Source organism: Pocillopora damicornis, chromosome 6 (assembly GCF_964200805.1).
Source record: "Pocillopora damicornis chromosome 6, jaPocDami1.2, whole genome shotgun sequence".
NCBI lineage: Eukaryota > Metazoa > Cnidaria > Anthozoa > Scleractinia > Pocilloporidae > Pocillopora > Pocillopora damicornis.
Genome location: NC_142675.1, coordinates 2,510,790 through 2,522,138, shown reverse-complemented (window position 1 = coordinate 2,522,138; position 11,349 = coordinate 2,510,790). Strand labels below are relative to the sequence as shown.

Sequence of the window (11,349 nt, the reverse complement as noted above, 5' to 3'; positions counted from 1 at the left end):
GTAAATAAGTGGCCGGGTTAATATTGACAAGGTCGAAACTTTTAGTCGAATGGACAGCCATCAAGTCCAGTTGACTTAACATTATTCTTTATATCAGAAACCGCACAACTGAATTCTGGAAGTCTATGTGTGATCGCAAGTAAGTAAAGGCTTTATTAAATGAGGGTTACTTTTAACTGTAGTAAAAACACTGATGAACACGTGGCCCTTATTACACTATAAAGCGACCTTAAAATCGGTTTTGTATTTATTTCACAAGCTACACACTTTACAAGGTTAATGATTTATCATCCTATTGACAATTAAAAATACATACGTCAAATGATGACATAACTTTGAAATAATACTTCAAGTAGCTAGGAAGCTTTATGGTTATTTATAAATTTCTCATACAAAAACTAACAACTGATGCTTTCCTATAACTGACTCTATAGTACCTCATTGTGTAGTTTTCCTAAACGTTAAAGTTCATCCTCCCTCAATTTTCCTGAAGCACTTTCGACAGATCAAGTTTAATTGGCATCAGAAACGAACCCAACCAATGTGTTACCATTTAATCTAACCGATAGAAAAACACTACAATCCAACAAACTCAACCACTTTATTACACAACGAGTGATATTCTTAATAAGGAGCGACTCTTAAAGGCAGTACAGTACTTATGCTCCATAAACTTACTTAAGCCCACTACAGCCTATATCGTAGCTCGCCACTGAGCAGAACACACAGTTTCCTCCGTTTGTTGTTATTAACAATCTTCCACTGTAGCTCTCTCTCACGATATAGATTTCAAAACAGTCGGTCACTCTCGACGACAACAACAACAACAACAACTACTACTACATAACTGAGTCTTTATATACATTCACAAAAGAACTATCCTAATGGTATTACGTAAGAATTGCGTGACTTGATCAAATGTTTTACAGAGTTCTATAATACGCATGTCAGCATGATTAAGCGGTCTGGAGATTTCTAGAAGCTTCTATCGTTAATAACAATTATTCATAACAAATGCTATTCTCTAAATCGATTGACGATGCCTCGCATTATGTCCATAAGAGAGCGACGAATGGGTCCCATCTTCCAGCAGTATATAACAGAGTTCAAAGACGAGTTGAAGAAAAACAAAGTCGTTGTATAGAGCGAAGCTTCGTAGAGAGAGATTGGACTTAAAAGGCGAGCCATTTGTAAAAAAGAGAGAATATAAGAAGGCAAATAACAAATCATGAACACAATACATGCATAAAATGTTCCAAGAGCTTACTTTCGCAGCTTCAAAAAGTTTGATAAGTCGTCATTTTGAACTCCCTGTTGTACATCTTGGATTTGAAAGCCTCGAATCTGGTTTTTGTGTCGCTTTAAGACTACATAAATCCTCCAGTAGACAATTACCACTGTAATGAGGCAAACAGTTATGTTCACGAACCATACGACTTGTGAGATGATAAGCAGTGAATCGTAAAAGGCACAAGAAGAAATAATTGTGCTAAACAGCCATATTGATATCACCCCTGCAATCACGCGCTTGTGAGTCACAAGCTCTTGATATCTGAGATGAAGGTGAACAGCTAAGAACCTATCCACACTTATGGTTACAACATTCAAGAGCGAAGATATACAAAAGAAATTGATAGCGGCCAACAATTTCTTGTAGGAAATGCAGTCGATACGTTTTTGATTTAACCGGCTGACCAAAGTAGAAATGTAGAGCGGTTGGACCAACAAACCAACGCCAACATCGGAGGCAGCCAGGCTCAGTAATAATGTTCTCAAAGGTTTTGGCAACAACGCGGTTTTCCTTACCGCATGGATGGTTACGATATTCAAAATGATGGTTGTATAACACAAAAAGCTGTTGAAGACACAATTAGCCACAAGTGCCGGACAAAATTGTCCAACATCCGCAGAGGTTCCATAGAGAATGTCGCAAACGTTTTCCGCCATGAAAGCTGAGCGTTGAAACTAATATTTTCCGGTTCTAAAAGGGAAAATTTTTAGTAATATGTAGCTGTCAATCACAAGCATATAACACAATTTAAGCCATCTGTACATACATTCAAGATGTCTTGTCATGTGAATTTTTGAACAATGCATCGAGTATCGCTTTAACTCGGCGTTGGTTAAAACTAAAACAAACTATTTGTTTAATACTTCAAGACATTTTAACTAAACATGGGATTTCTACCTGAAAAAAGTCATTTGAAGGAAAGCTGTCGTTAACATATTTTTCATCTGTCAAAATGAATATGCGAAACATTATAGTCAGTTAAATTAAAGGACGCTTGACATATGTTTTTGTTATTAAATTTGCCTGAATACACTGAATTCATCTTCAGAGACCGAGCATTTTATGGTTGATGAGGGGTGGGGAGAGGGGTGGGGAGAGAGACCAGAATAATTATTACGAATAAATTACGCACTTGTTTGTGGCGGATCTAGGTGGTAATCAGAATGTTTAGAAAACCTATTAAACTGAGATAATACTGGCATATTTTTCAATTGTTTTGCAGTAGCTCGGGAATATTTTCCAGTAGTGGATTATTACAGATAGCCCTCCCCCCTTATAGACGCCGACCGCGTTCGGCTCTTTCTTTGATCACCTCTTCACAAGTCCCAGATCCACTTCAGTTCATGAACAGCTGCATTTAGCTCAGAAAAAGTTTAGCAATGGCCATGTAATATTTTGATATATTTCAACCCAAAAACATACAGATAAGACATTTTATCAAACAATAATTCTGCATCAAGCGCGTAAACACAAGAAATAGGGGAAGTTTGACTATTGTTTTTGCTGACGGCAGACGTAAATTAAAAATGATGGCTGGCTTTTTTGTGACATCAATAGACGTAAATTAAGTGTGAAAAATGCAATATTGTGTTTAGAATATGAAAGACTTTAGCCTTTTAGGCTCAGAAAGTAAAGAAGGAATGAAAAACAACGAGTCGACAAATGACAGGACTTTAAATTTATTTCGTCCAAAGATAAAGAGTAGTTTGCAAATGAGCGGTGTCAAAGACAGTCAGGGATTGTATTAGTTTCTCTTTAAAACCGTAAAGTGATTGGTGGAGAATTTTGCTCCATCTGTCAGCCACTCCGAAGCAATTAGAGCCCGTCGCGACTTTACTAATAGATAGAGAAAATGATTTTTCTTAATTTTTCTCTCTAAATCATCTGCTGGTTAAAGTTTGTCCACTATTGCAAATAGAGAATGTTGAATTCAGGTTGTATTGAAAAAAGCAGAACCCAAACAATTCAGCGCTTATCTGAATCTTGTGCCATTATACTAGACGTAAAGTGTAATGTGGTGTTATGCATTATGCAACCATCTATATGTGCAATCATATGAATGCAGACGTCTAGGTGACAGACTCCGAGAACGCCTTCGCGACATACAAAGAAAAGACAAGGACGTATCCAAACCAGTCGCTAAACACTTTACTCTCCCTACTTATTCTATGCAGCACAAGGCAGTTTCCGGCCTTTCCCTAAATTTAGGCACTTCAGAAAGCCGCAAAACACTAGAACAAAAATTTATCTTCCAAATCGGCACTCTTATATATATATAAATATACACAAACAAATAAATGCCAGAATTAACATGAAATAAGAGTTAAATCAAAAAGGTTAAAATTAATTGTTTTTTTAAGCAGCGTTCGAATTCTGTCAATATCCTTTTCCACTTGAATGACAGGTCTAAGGAATTGCAAAGTTTGACGTTCCTAAAACAAATTGTTCTTTGCCTTGTGGTGGATCTGTACAGGGAGATCTAAAGAATCTGGGCATTCCTTGTCGATCGATTAGTGACAATGGCTTATAATGGCAAAGAAAACTAAAGTGGGTCTGATCGCGTGATTCGCATTATGGATGTCTTTTGTCTAACTCTAACCAGCCTCTTCCTGGGAGCGAGGTTGGAGTCGGATGTCATGCTTTGTACATAGCCAACTGGTCTTTCACCGACTAGAGTTATTAAGAAGCTGCGTCATGTAATTTGAGATCTCTTCAGCTCCAAAGGGAATCATCTTTTTTAAAAATAAGTATTCATTTGCTGTGGTAGACAAACACTAAAAAAGTTTCAACATAACAAAAAAAAAACGAGGATAGACAAGAACAGCGGTGATCGGCGCAGTGTAAAATTAAAAAATATAAAAATTGAGGCTAAAATTTTCAAAACGGACTAACTGTCTGAGTGAAAGGCGTAGAGATCCTTATATTCTTTTTTAATTAGCATAAAATGTATAACCTTCTGTCTTTGCCTAAGTAAATAAGTGGCCGGGTTACTATTGACAAGGTTGAGACTTTTAGTCGAATGGAAAACCATCAAGTCCAGTTGACTTAACATTATTCTTTATATCAGAAACCGCACAACTGAATTCTGGAAGTCTATGTGTGATCGCAAGTAAGTAAAGGCTTTATTAAATGAGGGTTGCTTTTAACTGTAGTAAAAACACTGATGAACACGTGGCCCTTATTACACTATAAAGCGACCTTAAAATCGGTTTTGTGTTTATTTCACAAGCTATACACTTTACAAGGTTAATGATTTATTATCCTATTTACAATTAAAAATACATACATCAAATGATAACATAACTTTGAAATAATACTTCAAGTATCTAGGAAGCTTTATGGTTATTTATAAATTTCTCATACAAAATGTGCTTGAAACTAACAACTGATGCTTTCCTATAACTGACTCTATAGTACCTCATTGTGTAGTTTTCCTAAACGTTAAAGTTCATCCTCCCTCAGTTTTCCTGAAGCACTTTCGACAGATCATGTTTAATTGGCATCAGAAACGAACCCAACCAATGTGTTACGATTTAATTTAACCAATAGAAAAATACTACAATCCTACAAACTCAACTACTTTATTACACAACGAGTGATATTCTTAATAAGGAGCGTCTTAAAGGCAGTACAGTACTTATGCTCCATAAACTTACTTAAGCCCACTACAGTCTATATCGTAGCTCGCCACTGAGCAGAACACACAGTTTCCTCCGTTTGTTGATATTAACAATCTTCCACTGTAGCTCTCTCTCACGGTATAGATTTCTAAACAGTCGGTCACTCTCGACAACAACAACAACCACTACTATTACATAACTGAGTCTTTATATACATTCACAAAAGAACTATCTTAATGATATTACGTAAAAATTGCGTGACTTTATCAAATGTTTTAGAAAGTTCTATTGCACGCATGTCAGCATGATTAAGCAGTCTGGAGATTTCTAGAAGCTTCTATTGATAATAACAATTATTCATAACAAATGCTATTCTCTAAATCGACTAACGATGCCTCGTATTATGTCCATGAGAGTGCGACGAATGGGTCCCATCTTCCAGCAGTATATAACAGAGTTCAAAGACGAGTTGAGGAAAAACAAAGTCGTTGTATATAGCGAAGCCTCGTAGAGAGAGATTGGACTTAAAAGGCGAGCCATTTGTAAAAAAGAGAGAATATAGGAAGGCAAATAACAAATCATGAACACAACACATACATAAAATGTTCCAAGAGCTGACTTTCGCAGCTTCAAAAAGTTTGATGAGTTGCCATTTTGAACTCCCTGTTGTGCTTCTTGGATTTGAAGACCTTGAATCTGGTTTTTGTGTCGCTTTAAGACTATATAAATCCTCCAGTAGACAATTACTACCAGAATGAGGCAAACAGTCATGTTCACGAACCACACGACTTGTGAGATGATAAGCAGTGAATCGTGAAAGGCACTAGAAGAAATAATTGTGCTAAACAGCCATATTGATATCACCGCTGCAGTGACGCGCTTGTGAGTCACAAGCTCTTGATATCTGAGATGAAGGTGAACAGCCAAGAACCTGTCCGCACTTATGGTTACAACATTCAAGAGCGAGGATATACAAAAGAAATTGACAGCGGCCAAAAATTTCTTGTAGGAAATGCAGTCGATACGTTTTTGATTTAACCGGCTGACCAAAGTCGAAATGTAGAGCGGTTGGACCAACAAACCAACGCCAACATCGGAGGCAGTCAGGCTCAGTAATAATGTTCTCAAAGGTTTTGGCAACGACGCGGTTTTCCTTATCGCATGGATGGTAACGATGTTCAAAATGATGGTTGTGTAACACAAAAAGCCGTTGAAGACACAATTAGCGACAAGTGCTGGACGAAAATCTTCAACATCCGTAGAGGTTCCAGAGAAAAGCTCTTTGAGATTGTCGCAAACGTTTTCAGCCATGAGATCTGAGCGTTAAAACTACAGTGGCCCTGACATTTTCCGATTCTAAAAATGGAAAATTTTAAGTCATATGTAGATGTCAGTCACAAGCACAAAACCCCATCAAAGTACAAGATGTCCTCATCTCTGCCATATGAATTTTTGAAAAAAAGCATCGAGTATCGCTTTAACTCGGCGTTAGTTAGAACTAAAACCAATTATCTCTTTAATGCTTCAAGACATTTTAGCTTAACATGACATTTACACCTGAAAAAAAGTTATTTGGAGGAAGGCTATCATTAACATATTTTTCACCAATCAAAATGAATATACGAGACATTATAGTCAGTTAAATTAAATAGTGTCTGACATATGCTTCTTAATTATTAAATTCGCCTGAATACACTGAATTCATCTTCAGAGACCGAGCATTTTATGGTTGGTGAGGGGTGGGGAGAGGGACATAAATAATTATTACGAATAAATTACGCACTCGTTTGTGGCGGATCTAGAAGGTAATCACAATGTTCGGCAAACTAACTAAACTGAGATAATACCGGCATATTTTTCAATCGTTTTAAATTAGCTTGGGAATATTTTACAGCGATGAATACAGATACAGATAGTCCTCCCCTCTCATAGACGACCGCGTTCGGCTTTCACTTTGACTACCTCCAGACAAATCTTTAGACAAATCAGACAGATCCACTTCAGTTTATGAACAGCTGCACCTAGCTGAGAAAAAGTTTAGCAATGGCCATGTAATATTTTGACATATTTCAACCGAAAAAAAAAAGAAAAGACATTTTATCAGACAACAATCGTGCATCAAGTACTTGAACGAAAAGAATACAGGAAGTTTGACTATTTTTCATGTTGACGGCAGATGTAAATTAAAAATGATGGCTGGCTTTTTTGTGATATCCATAGATGTAAATTAAGTGTGAAAAATGCAGTATTGCGTTTAGAATATGAAAGACTTTAGCCTGTTAGAGTCTGTAAGTAAAGAAAGAATGAAGAAAACAACGAATCGGCAAATGACAGGACTATAAATTTATTTTGTCCAGAAGTGAAAAGAAGTCTGCAGATGAGCGGTATCAGGAATTGTAATAGTTTCGGTTTACATCGTAAAGTAATTGGTCAAGAGTTTTGCTTCATCTGTCAGCAACTCGGAAGAAAATTAAAGACAGTCGCCACTATACCAATTAATAAACAAAATGATTTTCGTAATTTTTCCGCTCTAAATAATCTGCCGGATGAAGTTTGTCCGCTATTGCAAATAGAGAATCTCGAATTCGGGTTGTATTGAAAAAAGCAGAGCCCTAAAAATTGTGTGGATAAGTCAGAATACTCCATCTAAATCTTGTGCCATTATACTTGATGAAGACTGTTGTTATGCAACCATATATATGTTTCCAATCATATGAATGCAAATGGTAATGTTTGCAATTAGGTGAGGAGGGATTCCTACCTTTAGCCCGTGAATAAGACGCATTCAAATGAAGGTAGCTGAGTTTTTTTAAATATACTGCCCAAGATGATTCTAGCTTGGTGTGGATGACAATCTACTGTTTGACCATTTAAATGAAAGCTAAAACGTAGTACTTTAATGAGGTACAGTTTATTATAAGGCACAATTATGGTTCTGGCCTGGATAACATCTTGTTATGAGTACTCCGATAGAAGCTTTTTATTACATAAACTGCAGTGTTATACAGGGATTTCCGGCTCCAAGAAAAGCCGAAACAATACACGTGAAAAAATATAGTATTTTTTCATGTCTGTTGATATAGCCAATTAGCTGTTGACACGTCACTCGCCTTTGGCGCCACTCGGTCAAGTTGATAAATGAACGGCAAAGCCTTCACGATTCTCAATACAAGTTGTTTGTCGGAGCTTTCTCGAATTATGGCGACTAAAACACTAAAAACTCCGCATCACTGACTTACGGTTAGGTTCAAACTTCTCTAATAGGGGAAAAAAACCAATCTTCAAAAAGAAACCGAAAGTTACGTATTCAGTGGCTTTGGTGTTGGCATTTCTCTCAGCTGAGAATGAAAATCGACAACTGGAAGATATGCCACTGGCCGGTTTTAGCCGTTTACCTGAAAGACTTCTTTTGTCGGTAGGGACAAAATAAAAAAAATGAGAATTTTGTAAATTGAAAATTACGGCCATTGTTTTTGTAATGATGGTTCAACGAATTTTTCATCTTAAGAGTGAGCGCCAACGCACTTTACGAATGTTATTCGGGGATTGTCGACTCATTTATTTTTATTCATTAACGAAGTCGGCTTTTCTTCTCAGTAAAGAGCTACTGTGTTTATATGATAAACAAAATAATACATGGTTGCTTATAGATATGGAATTTCTCTTCTCGTGTTTAACTCGATAGTTCACGAGTGAGCGCAGCGAACGAGTGAGATGTCGAGTTGAACATATCTACGCGCGCCCATGTATTATTTTCTATATGTTATTTGAGTAATCAAATAAAAGCTTTTTATTAGTACTTCCATGTTTACTGTTTATCAAGAACCACCAATTAATTCTAACTTTAAAGTCTATGGATGAAACACCAGCCTTTGACCATTCAGATGAAAACCACCGCGAAGTTTTTTCATGTGTTTCAGTTTATTACATTCTTCGAGTGGCCTTAACCACAAACCTTTGAATTTAGCGGGCCGTACAGTGATATACAGCCTGCTAAATTGACCAACCATATTCCACGTTCTAATCGAGGGATATAGTTATGTTACTTATCTAGAGCAGGGCATAACGGTTTAGCTTTTATGTTTGTTGACAGTTATGCGTTACAATTTTTTGTAAGAAATACTTTATAGATAGACTCAAAATTGTTTCACGAATTTGTGCAAAAAAATATTTGTCTCACTTCTCCCTTTCATCCTCTTTTTCTTTCAGGAAGGACTGAGCTCTCATCTTCATTTCCACAAACTTTAAGGAGAGGTTATGTTTAAATCGAACCCAGCCAATTCCACTGTAAGCTTTTGTGTTCCAAATGAACTGTCCGTTTAAATTGGAGTTGTGACAATCGTTAAACCACCATCTCCCGGTTAGGTCATTTGAGCAGCTTCCCGTCTTCCACATGTCGTTTTCCCTGTCTCTGGTGCTGAACATCATGTTGTTATGGTACCTCAACGAATCCCCGTATCTACCATTGTAACCGATGACCGTGATCTTGTAACTGTTTTTTTCGTTGTCTACCTTGAACACGTCGTAATGAGCGAAAACTTTCTTTCTACTCCAATCCTCCAGCTCGATTCGCAGCGACTTCTCATTTGCAATGGTGATACGATAAATTTTGTCGTTTCCCAGCCAGAAATTCTTTCTAAGGTCTCCGAAGCTTGATCTATAGTCATTCCAATTGCGATGGAAGCTGACAGATGCATCCTGTCGCCTTTGGAACACGATCCATCCTCCACTGTCCGTCTGCAGGTCGCAATACACCTTAAACTCTGTTTTTCTGTCAGGGTTGATGGTATAAACACAACTAGTGTTGTAGCCAGCATAAAGGATATCATCGCACCCTCTCGCTACATAAAACAAGAATCGAATTATGTGCTTAGTGCCGAGAGGTAGAGCCAGACGAAAATATTTAGCTCGAGGTCATAACGAACGGAGTGAGCGCAGAAAGGTCAGTGCATCATGACCATGCGGCAAAGTGATAAAGATGGGGGCTAATTTGTCATTTTGATAAAGGGGCGAACTCTTCTTGATGGAGGCGAACTGGAAGGCGACGAACTTGCAATGGAGCGACACCTCTGTGAACCACACTGTCTACTAAAGGGTATGGAGTAATCGTGAAATAATGACGGCGCACTTACGAGGTCTGTTAATTACAGAAAGAGTTAAGGCTTCCATTTTCAAGGAGTTCAATTGCATTCCCATCGTTATACTTGAGCAGCCAACTTTCCGACTTTTTCTTAGGGGGAGGGTTCGGAGGGGTATTGTTACACAAAGCCTTCTTTGCATCTCTTTTTTTACACTTCCAAAGTCTCCAAGTTATAAAAGGCGACAACAAAGGAAATATATGGGAGACCACTTAAGAAGAAGAATTTGGCAAATGCCTTCCTTCAAACCCTCTAAAAATTAATAAGTAGTTTTTAAAAGGCTTCCTTAAACTAAGCCAAGTATCTTAAAGATGGTCATTTGCAATAGGCGCAAATCTGCGCAACCCGCAAACTGTGGAAATGTAAGATTCATCTTTTCTGTTTGGTTGTTTTTCTATCTTGTTAACATATATTTTGGTTAAGGACGGTGAGTTTCTTAAGAAACTGTGGTGCTGCGTAGGTGGGAGAGTATAACAGGGTAATTTAGTATTATCAACTGAGTTAATAACGTAAACTGGCCACCTTAAAGAGTTTTAAAGCTGACGTTTCGAAATACCTGTGCATAGTTGAATTAAGATGGGGTTGAAAATTCTGCCTGACAACAAAAACTGAATCATGGAAAAAGCGATCGAAATGAATCAAACGAATTCGACTAAAGGATTACAGATGGCCTTGTAATAAAAGTAAGGCGCTAAGAAATTTTATTACGAGACATACCAATGATTATTATAACTCCTATTATACGTAAAATTCAGATGAGTATTGCTTGCTACACGAGTGGATATGAAATTGCTTATGAGGTACATCTTTGATCAAATTTTACCAGACATAGTGATTAATTAGAGATGACGTCATCATTTATGTAACGTCATGTGATCTATTATTGTACAGACTTACGGCAACATGGAACCCATTTGTGTTATTTGATAAAAAAAGAAAAAACTTGTTTATGGTGACGTCATCTTTGTGTCCGTCTTCTAGTAGGTAATAAGTAAGAGCCATGGTGCGTGACGTATTCAGTTTGCTATATCAACAAAATTGGAGAAATTAGAATTATGCTGGTGAGATAAACAGCTCTTAAAGGAAAACAAAAGGCAATTTCCAATAGAAATAAAAGGTCCCATTTACTCTGCATTACAGCGATATCCACTTCCAACTTAAAAAAAAATGCCAAAATTGAGGCTAAATTTCTCAAACCAACTAACCGTCTGAGTAAAGGCGTAGAGCTCCTTGTTCTTTGTGCAAGTAGCATAAAATGTATAACCTTCTGTCTGACTAAGTTAGTGAGTGCCCGGGTTAC

The 11,349-nt window shown here is 37.2% G+C and overlaps 1 protein-coding gene and 1 pseudogene across 1 annotated transcript; both read right to left on the bottom strand.

Annotated features, from left to right (window-relative positions):
• Window positions 1–5,166: 5,166 nt before the first annotated feature.
• On the bottom strand, window positions 5,167–6,317 carry LOC149043434 (trace amine-associated receptor 7d-like). Its single transcript, XM_089210161.1, has one exon. The coding sequence runs from the start codon at window positions 6,220–6,222 to the stop codon at window positions 5,281–5,283; it is 942 nt and encodes a 313-aa protein (XP_089066287.1). The 5' UTR covers window positions 6,223–6,317; the 3' UTR covers window positions 5,167–5,280.
• A 2,770-nt stretch (window positions 6,318–9,087) lies between these two features.
• On the bottom strand, window positions 9,088–10,107 carry LOC149043433 (ryncolin-1 pseudogene; annotated as a pseudogene).
• Between the last annotated feature and the right edge of the window lie 1,242 nt (window positions 10,108–11,349).

Coding starts and splice junctions, on each gene's coding strand:
- LOC149043434 (XM_089210161.1), bottom strand. CDS start 6,222: ATGGCTGAAAACGTTTGCGACAATCTCAAAGAGCTTTTCTCTGGAACC.